Below are 20,135 nucleotides of genomic sequence, written 5' to 3' on the forward strand. Positions count from 1 at the left end.
GTTTTACAAACATTATTTGACCTCACAACAATCCTTGGAGGCAGGTGCTCTTATTATCTCCATTTTACAGACAATGAAATTGAGACAGATCGATCACATTAATTGCCTTGCCTAGATTTATAATGTAAGTGTCTGAGGCTACATTTGAACTCCAATCTGCCTGATTCCAGGTCCAGCATCCTATCCACTGTGGCACCTGGCTGCCTCCTTTGGAGTCTTGCCCCCTGAGTTGAAACAGAAGACCAGAGTTCTAAGCACATGAAGCAGTGTGACTCTGGACTTCACAGTGCCCTCAGTTTTCTCATCTGCAAAACAGATAAAATAATATTCTGTACTTACTATTTAGCTTATTGGATTTGTGAGGAAAGTTATTTGTTATGCTTAAATAATAGAAACGTGAGTTTTATTACACTATAGTTAAGGGGGCTAGGATCCAGAAAATGCCTAGTAAAATGTGTTAGGTATCCCGAAAGGTTAAAAACTGCTGTGGGATGAGTTCTGCCTCCAAGTTTCCCTCAAATCTCAGCTTAAAAAAAAAAAAAAAAAAAAAAAAACTCTCTTCCTACTGGAAGTTTTTCCCTATCACTCTCAAGGTGTTCAGGGAAGACTAGCAGTTCCAATGTGAAGGCTTCTTGAACATTTTCCAGGTTCCTTTATTCATCTTTGGTATCTGCCTGGCACCCCATGCTCACCTGGGCTCCACTCTCACCAGCAGGCACATGCTGGTAAAACTATCTTGACAAATGGATTAAACCAAGTTGAGGGTAATGATAGGTCTAAAACCCCTCAGTGAATTAGGGGAGTGGAGGAGAGGTAACTACATCAAGCATGTAAGGATATCTCTGGGGGCAGATGAGAACAATGTGTTCCAATGATTACGAAGGCAGCTGAAAGCTGCTGGGGAGCACTTAGAGCTCGGTCAGATAAAGAAGACCCTGAGATCCTCCACTGAATCCTAGGCCATCATTCTCTTGACTTTGTTCTGGATTTTGGTGACTCAGAAAGAGAGAGTGAGGCCGATGACTTTGTGCAACTCTTCCTCACTTATATCCAATTCACATCCATCATATCACCCTGGGATGTCATTAGTCCTCTTTGAAAAGTAAGGATAAACAACAGTGTGTCATGGATACCTGTGGCTGTTTAGGAAGGCCTTTGGGTCCCTTCTCAAATTATTTTTTAAATGCATAAAATAAAATACATATTGTTTAAAGAAAACCAATCATGCTAAAAGTTATCAAAATATTAATTTAAAAACTAATAAATTCACCAATCCCAAATTTAAAAGCCCCCAAAACTAAGTTTATATGAGAGTTGCTTTAAAGGCTAAAAGCTATATACTTTTATATCTAAAAGCTATAGATAGAATTATTCTGATATACATATGTAATATGTATGTGTATGTTAGACATATATATATATATACACACACATCATATACTCGGATACAAAGAGCTTTGTATACTATGTAGTGCGGTAGGTAGAGATGTATGTAGGTATGGGTGGGTCTATGCGTTTGTAGAGAGGAAAAAAATCTATTAAAGAAATTGGCTTCTCACCTCATTTCATTTGGAATAATGTACAATGCTATTTTTTATAAAACATATCAATTTTACTCAAATACAATTCCTTCAAAAAGAATTCTGTAAGGTGAAAATTATTCTTCCTTGTTTTATGTGTCTTCTGAACAGCTTTTACTCACCAGGATGGTTTGTCTTAATGTGTGATTTTATCAACCTATCTTCTGAAAATGACTTTTGGCATACTGGGCAAGAATAACTCCTTTTGTCCTTAAATAGAAAGAAAACATAATCAGTAACACTACAAGATGGAAACCTGGGCTCTGAAAATCACATCTCTCAACAAATAAACAAAGATTTATATCTGAACTTCTTGTTTAAGTTAGCACTAGAATGACCGTTTTAGAGACAACTGTTGAATATCTTACAGCCTTTGTGAATTATCTTGGACTCTTTCTCCTCCTCTCTATCAAGCTTCCTCTTCATGGCCATATTATCACACATGATATTTTCAAAATGGAGAGAGCTGACGAAGGAGATAGGATTAAACTGATACTAGATGATTTTGCTACTTTGTAAAAGTTAGATGAGAAAATGGCACTCTAACAAATAACAAAATAATGCAATGCTGTGTTTGTGGATTCCATTCATAAATGTTCACTCTTGATGCCCTCTCCTCACTTATAAACCTTTAGGAAATATTTAAAGTTAAGGACTAATAAGCATTGGGAAACAATAGAAGAATAACATGAAACCACAGACTCAGATTTCAGAAGACAGATTTCAAGGTCATTTAGTCCTACCACTAATGAAATCAAGAATCCCACCTATGATATAATACCACCAAGAAACAATGATCTAACTTTCAGATCTACCTACAATGATAAAGAGCTCACTTTGCTCCTGAATTGGCCAATTCAACTTTTGGACACCTTTAACTGCTAAGAAGTTTTTCCTTATAATCAAGATAAATATTCCTCCTTATATATGATGAGCAAGATAGCTGATGGTAAGAAAACATATGTATTGATGTGTATTGATTTATATCAAATTTTAAAATTATCTATTATTATTCAGTCCTGTTCAACTCTTCATGACCCAGTTTAGGGTTTTCTTAACAAGGATAATGGAGTAGTTTGCCATTTCCTTCTCCAGTTCACTTTACAGATGATGAAACTGAGGCAAATAGGATCAAGTGACTTGCCTAGGGTCACATAGCTAAGAAGTGCCTGATATTGGATTTGAAATCAGATCTTCCTGACTCCAGGGCCAGTGTCCTATCCATGGTGGCACCAAGCTGCCCATGTAAAATTACCACTGATTTCTTAATAGCCCAATCCAATTGTCTTTTCTCAATGTAATCTTGATATGTTTGTCCCTTCCTAAATGCTCCAGTTTTATTCTTTTTAATCTTTCTGCAGCATCTCACATTATGGACCATTCTCTTTTCCTAGATACTCTCTTCTCTGAATTCTCCTGATGAAGCTCTCTCCTGGTTCCTTTCCTTGTTGTCTGATTGATCCTTCTCACTCTCCTTTACTATGGCTCCTCTATCATCCATAAGCCATCATCTGACTATTGATATATTCCAAGTATCTAAACTGTATTCTCTTCTGTTCTATTCCTATAAGTTTCAACAATTATCTTTATCTACATGATTCCATGAATCAAAAATTACCCAACAATTACTCATAACAAGATAAGTATAAATATTTCAATTTCAATACATCCAATATAGAATTCACTATCTTCCCCTCTCTTTCTCCAGACCTACCTCTCTCCCTAAGCTTCTTGTTTCTCTCAAAGGCACCATCAGCTTTCAATTCACTCAGGTTTACAAATCCTTCATGACTTTTCAATTTCCATTGTAGACATTTAATCAGTTGTTAAGTCTGATCCGATATCTACTTACCCACAAAGTCTGTGAATCAACAAGCATTTACATTATTACTGTGTGTCAGGAATGAACACTGAGGATATGAAGAAAAGAAAAGAACAATCTCTACCTTTCATAACTCACATTATAATGGGGGAACAATATGCAGATATTTAGATATATACAAAATAAAAAGTTAGTGTCATAAAGGAAGGCATTAATTGCTGGGGAATAGGAAAAGCTCTCTTTAAAGTGAGATTCGAGCTGAAACTTGGAGAGAAAAAAAATTGGGGAATAAGCAACGGTGAAGGAATAAAGCATTCAAGCAATGGACAAGCTAGACAAGAGACTGTTGAATGTCATGTTTAAGTAAGCCACTGTGGCTAGATCTGAAAATATATGAAGGGGAAGAAAGTCTAATAAGGTTGGAAAAGAAGGAAGCAGTCAACTAAGGAAGAAGAGCTCTAAATGATAGGAATGTTCCCATTTTATATCACAGGATTTCACCATTGAGAGAGGATGCACAGTCAGACCCACACAGTCAGACACCATGGTTAATGCATTCTAATGCATCTTTGAATCAGCTGACAAAACCATCTTTCTACAAAAAGCACAGGTATAATGATGCCATCAAGAAATTTCATGGGAGTTCTGCAGGTAGAGCCAGCCAAGATGGCAAAGTGAAGGCAAGAAGCTGCTCTAGCTCTCCCAGTTTCCCTAGAAAACCACATGATGCCAAGCCTCTGAAAATAGTCTGAAAAGACCTCAAGATAGACTGGAAAAACTTCAACAAAGGGCAGTCTCACTGGGATGAAAAGGGTGTTTAGCCCAATTCAGACAAGAATAAAATGTCCATAGAGGAAATCTCAAAAAAAGTGAGTTGAATTGGTCTCAAGCCCAAAAAGGCTTCTTGGAAGTGACTTTAAAAGGCAAATAAGAAAGGTAGAAGAAAAAATGAGAAAGGAAATAAGTGGTATGCATGAAAGAGTCAAAAGCTTGGAAAGGGAAGGAAAAAAATGTCTGAGGAAAACAACTTCCTAAAAAGTGGAATTAACCAAATGGAAAAAGAGATACAAAAGCTAACTGAATAAAATCACACATTAAAAACTAGAACAGGGTAAACTGAAACTAATGACTTTGTGAGACATTAAAAAATCAGTCAAACTAAAAAGAATGAAAAAAATGGAATAAAATTTGAAAAATCTCATTAGAAAAACAGCCAACTTGGAAAATAGATACAGAAGAGACAATTAAAAAAATTATTGGCCTACCTGGAGGCCATGACCAAAAAAAAAAAGCAGCATGGATAGCATTCTTCAAGAGATCATTAAGAAAAAAATGCCCCAATATTGTAGAAACAGAGGAAGAAAACTATCAATCACCTTCGGGAAGAGATCCCACAAGTAACATTATCGCAATACTCTACAACAACAATCTCAAGGGAAAAAGTACTGCAAGTTGCCAAGCAAAAACAATTCAAATATCAAGGAGCAACAGTTAGGATTACACAGGATCTAGCAGCTACTGTAATAAAGGATTGGAGGGCCTGGAATACTTCTATAAGGCAAAAGCCCTAAGTTACCACCTAGAATTAACTACCCAGGGAAACTTAATGTCATCTTTCAGGGAAGTCATGTATCTTCAATAAGATACTTTCAGTTATTTCTATGGGAAAAACCAGAACTAAACAGAAAATTTAATCTACAAATAAAGAAATAGAAAGAAGTATAGAAAGGTTAATGGGACAACATACATATATATATATATATATATATATATACACACCCACATATATATATATTTACTTATCTATTTATAAAAAATATATATATTATTTAAAGGCTAAACTACTTCCATCCCTAGATGGGAAAAAGATTGCTATCTGTGACTCTTTAGAATTGTATCTATTACTTGGGCAGACAGAGGTAGACATCACTTGGATAGGGGGTATAGTTGTGAATAGACTCTGGTATGATGACAAAAAAAAAAAAAAAAAAAGACATTAAGGGGTGGAAACAGGTCTATACTAGAAAAAGAGGTCTAATGGGAAATAGTAAATGCTTCCTTTTCAGACTACAATGTAATAAAAATCATATTCAATAAAGGGCCAGAAGAATATAGACTAAAAAAAAAATTGGAAATTAAATATTCATTTTTTAAAAAGGAGCAGGTTAAGCAACAAATCATAGAAACAAGCCAGAATTTCATCCAAGAGAATGACCATAATGATACAACATACCAAAGCAGTTTATAAGGGAAATTGTTTATCTCTAAATAACTACATGAATAAAATAGAAAAAAAAAAAAAGAGAGAGATAAATGAATTGGGCATACAAAGGAAAAAGCTGGGGAAAGAACAAATTAAAAACCCCCGATTAAATACCACATTAGAAATTCTGAAACTCAAAGGAGAAATTAATAACTGAAACTAAGAAAATTATTGAATAAATAAAACTAAGAATTGGTTTTATGAAAAAAACCAAGATTGATAAACCTTAACAAACCAAATCACCACCATCAAAAACAAAAAGAGTAAACTTATCACCAATGAAAAAGAATTAATGCAATAATTAAGAGCTATTTTGCTTAACTGTAGAGCAGCAAGTCTGATAAACTAGCCAAAATGGATGAAAATTAACAAAAAATATAAATTGCTCAGATAACAGAACAGGAAATAAAATATTAAATAGTTACATTTTAGAAAAAGAAACTGAACAAGCCATTAATTAATTCTCTAAGAAAAAAAATCTCCAGGGGCTGATGAATTCACAAGTGAATTCTACTGAACACCTAAAGAACAATTAATTCCAATACTGTGTAAACTATCTGGGAAAAATAGCTAAAGATGGAGTCCTGCCAATTTCTTCTATGACACAATTATGGCATAGACACCTAAAAACCAGAAAGAGCCAAAATAGAAAAATAAAATTACAGACCAATCTTCCTAATGAATGTTGATGCAAAAAAAAAAAAATTTTAATTTTAGCAAAGAAATTACAGCACTTACCAGCAGGATAACACACTATAACCAAGGAATGCAGGGCTAGTTCAATATCAGGAAAATTATTACCACAATCAACCATCTCAATAGTAAAACCAACAGAAATTATATGATAATTAATCTCAATAGATTCAGAAAAAGCTTTTTGACAAAATTTGCACCTATTCCAAGTAAAAACACTAGAGAGCTTAAGGATAAAGGGAGCTTTCCTTAAAATAACAAGTAGAATCTATCTAAAACTAACAGCAATCTTTATTTATAATGCAGAGAAACTGCATACATTCTCAATAAGATCAAGGATGAAACAAGGATGTTCAAAATCACCACAATTACTCAACATTGTACTGGAAATGCTGGCTTTAGCAATAACAAAAGAAAAAGAAATTAAATGAATTAGAATAGCCAATGAAGAAATAAAACTATCATTCTTTGCAGATGATATGATTATATACTTAGAGAATTCTAAAAAAAATCATCCAAAAACATATTGGAAACAATTCACAGCTTTAGCAAAGTTGCAGGATATAAAATAAACCCACACAAATCATCAGCATTTCTATATATTACTGATAAAGCCCATCAGCAAGAGAAGAAAGGGAAATTCCATTTAAAATTACTGTAAACAAAATAAAATACTTGGGGAATCTACCTGCCAAGACAAATTCAAGAACTATTGAACACAATTACAAAACATTTCTCACACAAATAAAGTCAAATCTAAACAACTGGAAAATTATCAATTGCTCATTAATAGGCCAAGCTAAAGTAATAAAAATTATAATACTGCCTAAATTGATCTACTTGTTCAGTGTCATATCAAACAGCCAAAACATTACTTTATAGAACTAGAAATAATAACAATATTCATCTGGAAAAACAAAAGGTCAAGAATATTAAAGGAATTAGTGGGGGAACAAAATACAAAGGATAGTGGCTTAGCAGTACCAAATCTAAAATTTTATTGTGAAGCAACAATCATCAAAACTATTTGGTACTGCCTAAGAAATAGAGAGTGGTGGATCAGTGGAATCGATTAGATGCACATGACACAATAATCAAGGTCTACAGCAAGTATTTGATAAACTACCCAATTCTAGCTTCTGGAATAAGAACTCACTATTTGACAAAAATTGCTGGGAAAACTGAAAAATAATATATCAGAAATTTGGCACAGACTTATATTTCACACTCCATACCAAAATAAGGTCAAAATCAGTACATAATTTGGGCATAAAGGATGACACCATAAACAAATTAGGAGAGTGAGGGTTAATTTAGCTATCAGATCTTGGAGAAGGGAGGAATTTATGAGGAGGGAGGAAATCATAAAGGAGGAAAAGCACCCACATGTGCAAAAATGTTTGTAGCAACACTTTTTGTGGTAGCAAAGGATTGGAAAATAAGGAGATACCCCATCAAGTGGGGAATGGCTGAACAAGTTGTGTTACATGAAGGTAATGAAATATTATTGTTCTATTAAAAAAAACTATGAACAAGCTGATTTTAGAAAGATGTAGAAAGATTTACATGAACTGATGCTGAGTAAAACAAACAAAATACATCATACACAATAACAACTATGAAAGACATGGTTGTCTTTAGTGATTCAGTGATCCAAAGCAATCCTAATAGACTTTGAATAGAAAATGAGACTTGCATCAAGAAAAAGAACAAATGAGGCTGAATGTAAATCAACACATGCTATGTTCACTTTTTTTTTCTCTCCTATGATTCTTCCCTTTTGCTCAGATCTCTCAACATGTTTCATAATACAATATATATTAAAAATAAATAAATTTACTAGGAAAAAATATTTCATGGTTCAGTTCAAATTCAGTCTCAGACATGTAACACTTTCTAACTGTTACCCTGGGCAAGTCACAACCCCAAGTGGTTTGCCCCCAAAAAAATAAAGATAAGGAAAAAAAGAAATGTCATGGCTCCTTGTTACATGGAAAGAGAAATAGAAACCGCTCTTCTTTTGGTAGTTAAAGCTCTTCATCACTAGACTCCAAAAGTATATTTTTAAATTTCTGATCCATTTCATATTCCCTTTCACCAACTTTGATTCAAACTGGTCTTATTATTTTTCATTCATGATATTCCATCTCTCATCCTCCAAAGATCTGGAATTCATTCCCTCCTTATCACTGCTTCTTGGAATTCTTAGTTTATTTCAAAGCTAAGCTTAAACTTTCCCTCATACAGAAAGCTCCTTTAGATTTTCCTCAGAGCTAGTACTTCCCCTAGAAATCATCATATGTTAATTTTCCACATATTTTACATTTACTTTTAGGTGTAAAGGTTGTTTCCCCCAATAATATTTAAGTTCTTTAAGGACAAAGACATTTTTATTCTGTCTTTGTACTCTCGGCATTTAACAGTATCTGACATATAGTCATATATAGCCAAAATGCTTAACTGTTTGACTGTTTCAGAGTACTCCAATTTGCAAATAATATTCAAAATTGAACACTGAAAATAATGTATATTCATATTAGCAAAAACCATAAGAGGCATTGATTACAAGAGACTATTATTCCTCATATAACCAAAAGGCCTTCAGAAAATGAAAGGTTTTTTTCATCCTTTCAGTGAGTTGCTAATGAGAAATTTCTGAGTACCCAGGCTTACATGATCTTTGAGTCTCCTCCATTTGATAGCACCTCTCTCAGAGGTAGCAGCCCCTTCAGTACCTGCCTGTCAATCTTATAAGCCTATGTAGGGTGGCCAGTTTAGGATGATTTTTTTCAAACTGTTTGTCCAAGTCAACCCTGAAGAATTTTTCTTAGGTCACATCATTAGTTTATTGCTTTTAAGCAATCTCCTGACACTATCCTTCTGGGTTCTTGTTACTGAGCTAGTCCTTCAGAGTAACCCCATCACTTTTAGCACTGGCTCGTCAGATTGCTGTTCTAAACTCTATTTCAGAATTCACCCCGGGCACTCAATTGGCATTGTAGAGGAGGAAGCTCATTTCATTGCTCTGGAGCTCACCATATCCTTGTCATTCTTGTTGACAGAGGTATTCTGAAGGGCTTTGATCAAGTTTACAACAGTATCTCCCGCACAGCCTTAATGATTTGATTTTCTCTCTCTGATACTTTGAAAGCAATTTATCCCATAGCTTATCAGGGTCCCTTATTTTTGTGATGTCTTTGAAGATTCTCAGAAGGGCAGTGACAGTAGGCAAAAGGGACTGGAAGATAAAGCCACTTTGGTGGAGTCTGAATTCATTTCTTCTTGTTTCAAATTTTTGGTCTAGATAGGAAATAAAAATCTAAATTGCCATATAACTTAAAATTGATTGTTAAGAGTTTCTCAGGAAGGCAGAAAGTGTGAAATTCACTCTGTTATTATTGTAAAAATGCCCATCCTTTACAGTATATATGTCAGAATGTCTTATAAGAAATTTGAAACTTTAGGAAACTGAAGCATCAGCATGAGTAGCAGTGTGGTGAGAGAACAAGACTGAGAAAAAAGAAATAAGAAGCCAAGGAAAAGAGAGAAGGTTTCTACTGTGTTTTGTGCCCTTGGGCTAAATGCCTATTCCTCTGTAGCTGAGTCATCTGTATCTGGTAAATTTCAAATTAATATGACATTTAAATCCATAGGCCTCTCATGCTCACAGATAGTTAGTCAGTGAATCCTAAGCCTTACTCCAACAATGTATGCAATTTAAAAAATATAATTATCCCCATAAAAGGTTTGAGGTCAAAAAGTAAAAAAAAAAAAAAAAAAAAAAAAAAAAAGAATAGAAATGGTAATGGCTGATGTTAATAACAAAAGTGACAAGACATAGGCATATATACTGTGACATGATAGGCAGATGGTACAGTGGAAAGAGTGCCAAGCCTGAAAACTCCTTTTCCTCAGTTCAAATCTGGCCTCAGACACTTACTAGCTGTGTGACCTCAGGCACTTAACCCTATATACCTCAGTTTCCTCATCTATGCTGGAAAAGGAAATAGCAAATCACTCCCAGTATATTTACCAAGAAATCCCCAAACATTCTGATTCTCCTTCATGCCTCATCAGAAAATATTATCAGTTTTTCACTATTTAAAGTTCAATTCTAACAATATTTTTTTTTGTTTACTCAAGATGAATGTTGATTATTATTATTGGTTCAAGCTAGCCAGAAATTGGTCAAGATCCAAGCCAACTTCTCTACAGGATACTCCCTCTAAATGCAATCAGTTCTGACTTGCTATTTCATCCTCTAGCCCAAAACAAAATTTTCCCTAAAAAGGAGATATTAATTTATTTTTTTTTCTTGTAAAGTTAGACTGAATGGCTATGTTAACTTTCTAGCAATATTACTTTAGTTTTTTGCCATTTTTTAAAAAATTTGAGCAAGTTAACTTAATTTCTTTTGACTCTGGTTTGTTCTTCTGTAAAATGGGAATAAGAATATTTCTACTAACTAAATCATAGGGCTCTTGTGAAAAGGATTTTATAAACCTTAAAACACTATGAGAATGTTATATAGAGAGATATTGAAGAAAGAAACATATAGACAGATCTCAATAGGACTGTATCATTTAACTATTACTACCTCCATGGAGAAAAACCTGTGTGGAGATATTAGGATTTTCATATATAATAAACATTGTACAGAGTAGAAAATGGGTTCTAAAAAGGAATCAGAAAAAAAAAGATCAAGGAAAAAAGAATTGCTTAGTCATTTCAATGACATATTGCTGCACATCCTGCACTAAAGCCTTGAAGCTTCATCAGAACATGCAAATGGTCTTGGATTCCAAGGTCCATGCCAGTAGAGCCCACATTCTGAAAGATTTTATCAAGTAGTAAAGGCTTTGATCTATTGAGGAACTATATCTTTAATTCAAGGACCAGCCTTGGTCTTTATATAGAAAGGTTTATCCAGAATAACTCAAGAAGACTGTGTACTAAACTGTAAGGTACATCACCCCAGGAGAATGCAGGCTCCTAGAAGACAGTAACCGTTTTTCATTTTGTATTAGTACACTTTATCATATGATGGAGATGCTTAACAAATCTTTGATTGGGACAGATTGATAAAATCACAGATCTTTGAAATATTAAATGAGGAACTGGTTTAAGCACAGACTATCCCTAAATATGTACATGATAAACTCCACCTCAAAAAGAGATCTCTGAGAAACTATATGTGTGTATATACACAGACATCTATATAAACATATATTGAGATTTTACATACTTATATTCAGATACATATAAGATTTTCACATATGTTTATTGTGTATACATACCCACATATGCTTATTGTGAAAGATTTAAAGATATTCTTTTTAATCATCATCACTGTCTTTATATTCTTCCCTTTAATTCACATACACTTATCAAGGAAAATTCAATGGTAGATCACAGAAAAAAAATTTTCATATCAGACTTAGGGGAAAAATGTAGATTGCATTAAAAATTCATAAAATACATAATCTCTTCTGCCTTTTTATGTAGTTTACTCTAAATTGCTGTCTATACTTTTTTATTTTAATAATTCCTCACTCTTAACACAATGGTATAATACAGTTTCTTCATCTGTAAAATGAGCTAAAGATGGAAATGGCAAACTTTTCCAGTATCTTTATCAATAAAACTACAAATTGGATCGAGTTGGATACAACTAAAAATGACTAAACAAGTACAACATGCTGTATATTCTTGTATTACACTATTTCACAAAACCTGCACTGGAAGAGACCTTGGTGACCAGCTAATCCAAATCATACATTTTCTCTCCCCCATTAATAATGTAAGCTCCTTGAAGGTAGAGGCTACTCTACTTTTGTCTTTGTATCTTTATGACTTGGCAGAATTATTAGCACTTCACAAATATTTAATTTATGTTTATGAATTAAAGAAGAATCCCACCTATAACAAATCCAATAAACACTCATTAAACTTTTGCGCTAGAGGTCCTCCAGAAAGGGGAGATCCAATCATATAAGGTGGCCTATTCCACTTTAGATAGCGCTTTGTAACTTCTATTCATCACCCAAGCTCTCCCTTCAAATTCTTGACAATGCTTATAGTCTCCCACTAAATCTTTTTCTCAAAGTTAAACACTCTTAAATCCTTTAATTGATCTTCATAAAGGAGACACTTTTGCTCTCCTTTACACATCATAGTTACTACCTTCCTCCTCCAGATTCTCTCCAATTTCTCAATTATATTCCTAAGACACAGCATCCAGAAAAAAAGTTCTGTTCCAATCTAGAATTTTGTTCTTACCAAGGGAAACCAAGGTTGTTCGACATCTTTCTTCTTATAGTATTAATTTTGTTAGCTTATATTTTGAGGCACAATGATACACTTCCTATATATAATTTTTATTTGCATATATTGTGTATATTCTATTGTCTTTCTATACATATATATGTGTGTTTATAACACATATATTTGTATTTCTCTTTACATACACATAACACACATACTTTATTTCCACTAACAGAATGAAAGCCTTGTGGAGGCAGGGACTATTTTACTTTGACTTTTGTGTTCTCCAGCTCCTAGCACAATGAATAATATAAGGCAGACAATCAATAAATACTAACTGACTGATTTCTTTAAATTTTCATTTCTGTTATCATAAAATTCTGTGTAGGTTATAAGCATTCTATTTACTTTCTCTTTGTAACCACGAAATCACCTTCTTCATTTTTAATTTTGTCAACTTATTTTCCTTTCTTTTTTTAACCATGTCAGTTAAAGTTTCAGTGTTGCCAATCTTTTCCAAAAACGTATCTTCATTATTTCTGTAGTCCCTTTTATTCTTCCATGTTTTCCATTTCTCTTTTAATTAAAAGAGGAAGCATATTTTCTAATGATTTCTTAAAACTTTTCTTTCAGTCAATAAATGACAAACCTAATGAACAAGGCTCTGTATAAGAAGTTAAGTATACAAATACAAAAGTGGGGCATTGCCTGCCCTCAAGGACCTTACATTCTATTGGTATTTAGACAGTCTTTGACCTCATAAACCTCTGAATTCAAGTGAGCAGATTTTAGAATGAGAAATAAATGTTAGGGAACTAGCTGTCGCCTGAATTCATTTAATAACTCAAATATCAACAATATTAGTTCACATTTAAATAGTTTTAGCCATATGATTTCAATATATTTTTTTCCATTTAAGTCTTCTTTTAATATCTTATGTCATACATCTGATTCCAGAGTCTTTAAAATTATGCCAATGGAGGATAAGCTCTGGAAAGTTTTATCAAGCCCAAAGGGCATCAAGTAGAAGTCCAATGATGAATCACACCTGCCTCTAGTGCCTAATTAACATAGTGTCTGGAGCAAAGAAGCATTTAATAAATGCTTGTTGATTTCTTGACTGTATGCCTGTCATCTGAGGGTACCTGTTATAGAGATCATAAAAATATACCTCAAATTTTTAATTAGTGTTTTAAACCAATTTTATTTCCATTTTAATTCAATTTTTACTTATTTTAAGTACAACTACTCCCAATTTTCAAGGATCAATTACTAATTTATATAGGATTTGTTCTATGGATTGGTCAAGACACAGAATAAGGAAATTACAGGTATTTAAAGTGTTAAAGTATTACAAGGCTTAACTCATTTGATCTCCTCAGTCGTCTGTGAACTAGGTATTTACAGGTACCCCATTTGGTAACTGACACTTGGGATCAAAGGGTTTAAGTTATTTGTCCAGAATCACAGTCCTCTTTGTGGCACAGTGGGTACAAAAGCTCAGGTTTCTAATTCAAAATTCATAATGTGCCTCCCTTAATGAGATCTCTCTGATAAGTCAAATAAGTGGTATCTCAGTTTACCCATTTATAAAAAGTGAATGAAAATAATTTGAGTGGGCACGAGAGCTCCCTGTCCCTCCCCCAGACTAAATCACTGTTTAGGTAGAATGACTAAACTGCTATAATCAACACATGTGCAGAGCAAAACTCTGAACCCAACTTCTGTCAGTCATAGCATAACAGAAGGTCACAAGTGAAATGATAAATTGTGGTTCATAAGGCACATTATCTTAATAACTCCATATAGTTAAGGAGGAGTTATTTTATGCCACATCTGATTATAACCAAAAATTTAATTAAAAAATGACTATACCTCGGGCCAAATTTTTATGGTACATAGCTGTTTTAAGAATTGTCAAATGTATTTCAGATAACAGTGTCTTTGAGAAAGTTTAACATTTGCACACATAAACATTATTCTTTTGTATTATATAATATATATAAGTAAAAATATTATATATAATAAAATATATATTATATAATATACTTAAATTTTATCAATAATCTTATGAAACAATTAAATTTTATCGGAGTATTTATTAAAACAATCTGAATAAATATATCATCTTTTTAAAAGAACTTAAGGCCCCTATACATATAATCTTACTTAATTTAATATTTCTGAGAATGTATATGGCACATATAAATCATATATTTGGGGTAGAAGGGATTTTAAATGCCATACAGTGCAAGCCCTTCATTTTAAAAATAAGGAAACTGGGATTGAAAAATGTTAGGAGTTATATTCAATGACAGAATAATCCTACTTTGGATGTAATTTTGTCATTTTAGAGATGAAAAATGGTAGGTTTATAAAGTAGGAGATTTAAAATTATTATCTCAAGGGACTCTCATTAGTGGGGATGTGCATTTCCTAAAATCAGTCCTATGACAATTAATGTACCTAAAACCATATATTCCTCTTTCCTCCTTGGAAAAAAAAATTTATAATTTGGTTGCCAGGACTCAGAAGCATTAAAATAATAAAACCACACTCAATATCATGCATAAAACTCTAATAAAACAAAATGATATTAAGGAACAGTATAGATGATTACTTAATTTGTACAATTTGCAAAAAATCATTTGAAAATATGGGGACAAACAAAATTTCTTTAAAAGTATGCATTTGATTCCACTGCTACGTCTATATCCCAAAGCCATCCGATAAAAAGGGAAAGGATCTATTTGTACAAAAATATTTACAGCAACTCTTTTTGTGATGGTTAAGAGTTAGAAATCAAAGAGATGTCCATCAATTCAGGAATGGCTAAACAAGTTATGACATATAATTGTAATGGAATATTATTATGCTGTTAAGAAATGAGAAGCAAGATAATTTCAGAAAAACCTGGAAAGACTTACATGAATAGATGCATAATGAAGTGAACAGAACCAAGAGAATACTGTACACAGTAATTACAATATAGTTTGATAGTTTTTCATCAAACTATTTATTTTAGCTATTACAATGATCCAAGACAATTTCAAAGGAATAATAATGAAGCATACTTTCTACTTCCAGAGAAAGAATTGATATGGACGGAATACAGAATAAAACATGCTTTTTTCCCTCCCACTTTCTTTTTTTTTTTCTTTTACAAAATAACTAATATGGGAACAGTTTACAAAAATGCACATGTATAACCTATATGTGATTCCTTACTATCTCAAGGATGGCAAAGTTCTTGAAGGTAGGGAAGGACAGAAATTGGAACTCAAAACCTTAAATTAAAATGTCAAAAAAAATTTTTTTATTATACTTTTAACTGATCTTGGTATATGCTCATACAAGTGTACCTTGCTTTGTACAATAACTATATTTATTATAAATGTACCATCACCTTAATTTTTTAATGAATTTTTTTGATAAATTAAAGTAACAAATGAAGTTTTTCTAAAGAATAAATAGATAGTAAGTAACAAAGCTGGGATTCACACCCAATCTTTCTTACTTTCTAGAGAATGATATTTCCTATTAGAACACACAGCCTTTCAATACCACTATATCTTTATTCTCCCTCTTTTAAAGTTTTGGTCGTGATAATATTTATTGTTTTTTCTCAAAGCAAGGCATACCTACATACACATAATTTAAAAAAAAAAAAAAAACACAAAAACATAAACAAGCCTAGAATGAAAACAGAATGCTGCTTAGGATAATGTCACTTACCAACTCAGTGTGAACTTTAAGATGCGCCTGTAGTTTATACTTATCTGGAGTTGAATAGTCACAGCCTTCAGTGGGACACTTCAGCAAGATGTTGCTATGTTTTTGAATTACATGGCGTTTAAGGCAGTTTTTGGTGATAGAAGAATAATTACACTGGGAACAATAATACAGATGTTCTCGAGTGTGGGTACGGACATGCATATCAAAATGTACCTGATACCAAAAAAGTTTACCTAGGGAGAAAAAAGAATTAGACATGAGAAGACAACATTTTAGTTCAGGATTCTAGCTCCCTCAATTTCCAGTTAAAACTGTACCTATTCTATTATACTGTTATTTGTAAAGAACAGGCAAAAAAGATTGAAACTTCAAGTAAGCTTTTCTTTTTACGTTGCCATAGAAAATACAAAGAGGTACTGGATTCTAATGCTACTACCTGTAAAAATTCATGTTTATACAGCACGTTATTGTTTATAAAGTACTCTTTCAAAATACCATTGTGGTTACATACTGCAGTTATTATTGCCTTCTGGCATATAAAAAAACTGAGGCTCAGAGAGGTTATATGATTATTCCAAGGTTTAAAAGTTAACACAATAAGAAATCATATTGGTAAAGTTGAGCTTTATATAATACCCTCTGTGCCCGGTCCATATTTGTCAGCTGTCTGGCTCTCTGAATACATAGCCAGTGCTCTCATTTCTCAGTGCCTTAACTCAATATCTGAAATGACTCTTTTGCTTCTTTTCACCTGTTGGAAGCTGTTCAACATTAAACTCATGCAATCCAACAAGGGTGGACTAAGCTTAATTCACGTGTCACCTCATCCAGTCAGCATTCATGATTTATTTGGCAGCTAATGATATTTCCCTCAGTCCTCTTGACATTTTTTTGTGGTCCTCTAATGCACTAATTATGTAACACTGTGTACTACTGTAATCTGTCCATATCCCTTTTATAGACTTGTTAAGTTCCTTGAGGGCAAGGTCTATGTATTATTTAAACTTTGTTATCTCTCCAGGACTTTCAAAATGTTCCAATTCATAACTAATTCATTTTTAATTGAAGTTGGGGGTTGTACAGAACAAGTTTGACTCAAAGCAATGCTGAGTAAGTTACTACAAATAATTACTTATTTTAAGAACCTGAGACAAGCAGAATTTAAGAGACTTATCAAAGCTACCAAAGAGTAGAGTGAGGATTCACACTCAAGTCTTTTTCTCCAAGTCCAAGGCTACCCATTGCATGATGAGATCTCCTACCAACACCCTAAGGTATCTGTCAACCTGAATTTGCCTCTTTTTACCCTGGAGACTTTCTTCAAAAAGGGACCAAGTTTCAGATTTTCATTTTCAACTTTTAGATTGTGAACAAGGACTGCCTATAAAGAATCAATGAGAAATGTATGGCCTAATTATCAATTAGGCTAATTTTTACTCATCCAGCATGTTACCATAATGTGAAACATTCAAGTAAAATTAAGAACCAGAAGGGTGTTCTTACTTAGGGACTTGGAGTTTTATGGAAGCAGCCTTTACATAAATACTTGCTCAAGTAAATATAATTCTTAAGACTATTTACTACAACCCCTGTTAACTTTACAAAAAAAAAAAAAAATTCTTCAAATATACACATTAAAGGGATTGATTTTTGGCTTTTAATATTAATAACTACTACTAACATGATCAAATATCCATTTAGATGGATTTCTTGATGATAAAAGAGAAATATAGAAGCACAGAACAACCACTGGGAGAGATAGCCAAATGAGAAGGGACCACTACAGAAGAGTTCCAAATTGCTACATACTAAAATGTGCCTTTCCTTACCACAATATTCACACTCCAGATCCCCATAGACCTTTCGGATCTTCTCACACATGCTGGTATTCATCTGTCTCTTTTGTAAGTTGTTCAAGACCTGCATGAATGCAGCAGTTCTAGTCTGATGCTCTGAAGGCAGAGTAGTAGAAGAATCAGGCTGGGTACTGACACGTGAATCACTACTGGTGGCTGCTGAAGAAGGTTCTGTGGCTTGGGCTGGGTTTGTTTTAGGGGACTTTCTCGCTTCCAGTTCAGTAAGGGAAAGGGCAACTATATTTTCTCCTTCGGCTACAGGGTTCTCAGTACTGGTATTCTCCTGATTTGGCTCAGAATTTTTGTCCCTGGGCAACAGTAGTGTTATTTCTTCACCCTGAATAGTATTAGCTGAGTTTCCAGGCTGGTCTTGCAGGTCATTTTTAGAAGGGGCCTGAGTCTCAGCAGGATCGGAGGTATTATTTTTCAGCAGAAAATCTTCTGAAACCACCTGTGAATGGAGTTCAGGGGTTGCTACTTCGGTTGCCAGCTCACTTGATGGCACCGTTACATTTGCCACTCCCTGAGGAATCTCCAAGTCCAGAGAAGCAGCGGCAGAGAGTTCTACATGGCTGATGCTCCTGCCTTCATTTTCCTTGCTTGTTTCCTCAGGGCTGGTGGCTTCCTTTTGTGGGCCTTCAGCCTGGAACTCCAATTCACCTCCTGCTGGAGGCAGCTGATCTCCAACAGCTTCTTGCTGGATGTCACCACCAGGTTCTAGAAGGCAGAAACTCTGATTGATAGAGTCATTGAAAACCACAGCCTCCTGTAAGGCTGCATGCACCTCTTGGATATGGGAGCGGAGGCGTATAGAGCTAACAAACTTCTTCAGGCAGACAGAGCAGACATACACAAAGGGGTGCTTGCGGACATGCAGCTCAAGGGCCTGGTACTTGGTGGCCCCGTGGCCACAGAGCTCACAGGCAAAGGGCCACTCGTCCCCGTGGACCAGCATGTGCCGGTCACGGTCTAGCTCGTTCTTGAACTTGCGCTCACAGATGTGACAGTCGTAGAGAAGCTGCCTCTTGCCTTCCCGGGTCATCAGGCGGAGCTCGTCAAAAGCATCCTTCACTTTCTTGTCCTGGAGGTCATGAGTGTCCCTGATGTGCTTGATGAGATTTTTGACGTCTGAGTACTTCTTCTTGCAGAAGCGGCAGTGCTGTTTGATCTTCTTGTGGACGCGCTCAATGTGAACTTTGAGGTGGCCTTTGCTCAGGCAGGTGAACACGCAGTAATCACAACTGAACTTCTCCCCCGTGTGCTTCCGGAGGTGGACGTTGAGGTTGGCTTTGATGGCACTGGCATAGCTACAGTGAGAACACTTATAAGGTTTTTCATTGGTGTGGATTCTCAGATGAGCCTGGAGGGAGTGCTTAAATTTGAACACTTTGTTGCAGTATTCACAAGTGAAAATTTTGAGCTGAGTGGGACCTAACCTAGAAAAAAAAAAAATCAGGATTTAGTTATGGTTAGAGGGTTGAGCTTAACGAAACAGCATGTGCAAAGTCTGATAATGTCAAATTCTCTTTTCATGAACCAAATATTAGACACATGAAAGAGAACTTAATGAGAAAAGAGATGAATATACAGTAAATGCCATGCATGACAATCACTAGCTGTCAGCCTGTTACTTATGACTATAAAATAATGCATCTCAAAACTTAATTTCATATATTCCATCATATTTTTATTTTGCTCACTTAATGCTGTCTACTTTTATAGAATAGATGATATCTGCTAATGCTTCCCTGATTTCTCCAGCTGAAAACGAGAGCTGGGTCATATAATAAAACAGTATTCCATATTCCTCTTGTGTATTTTTCATTGCTATTGTGCTACTATTTATAACTATGTATTTTATATACACTAGTATAGTACATAATATACACTAAAAGTAACCTGAGGTTATATAACACTTTTAT

At 34.2% G+C, this 20,135-nt stretch overlaps 1 protein-coding gene across 3 annotated transcripts in view; it reads right to left on the reverse strand.

Moving 5' to 3' along the window:
* The window catches only part of ZFAT (zinc finger and AT-hook domain containing), a 280,081-nt gene that overhangs the window by 132,966 nt on the left and 126,980 nt on the right, over positions 1–20,135 (reverse strand). For all 3 annotated transcript variants that reach the window (XM_031947230.1, XM_031947231.1, XM_031947232.1), the window contains 3 exons: positions 18,187–19,649; positions 16,358–16,590; positions 1,703–1,790 (listed from right to left, as the gene is read on the reverse strand). In XM_031947230.1, coding sequence (XP_031803090.1) covers positions 1,703–1,790; positions 16,358–16,590; positions 18,187–19,649 — 1,784 coding nt within the window. The remainder of the gene's footprint in view (positions 1–1,702; positions 1,791–16,357; positions 16,591–18,186; positions 19,650–20,135) is intronic.

The sequence above is a fragment of the Sarcophilus harrisii genome, chromosome 1, assembly GCF_902635505.1.
Source record: "Sarcophilus harrisii chromosome 1, mSarHar1.11, whole genome shotgun sequence".
NCBI lineage: Eukaryota > Metazoa > Chordata > Mammalia > Dasyuromorphia > Dasyuridae > Sarcophilus > Sarcophilus harrisii.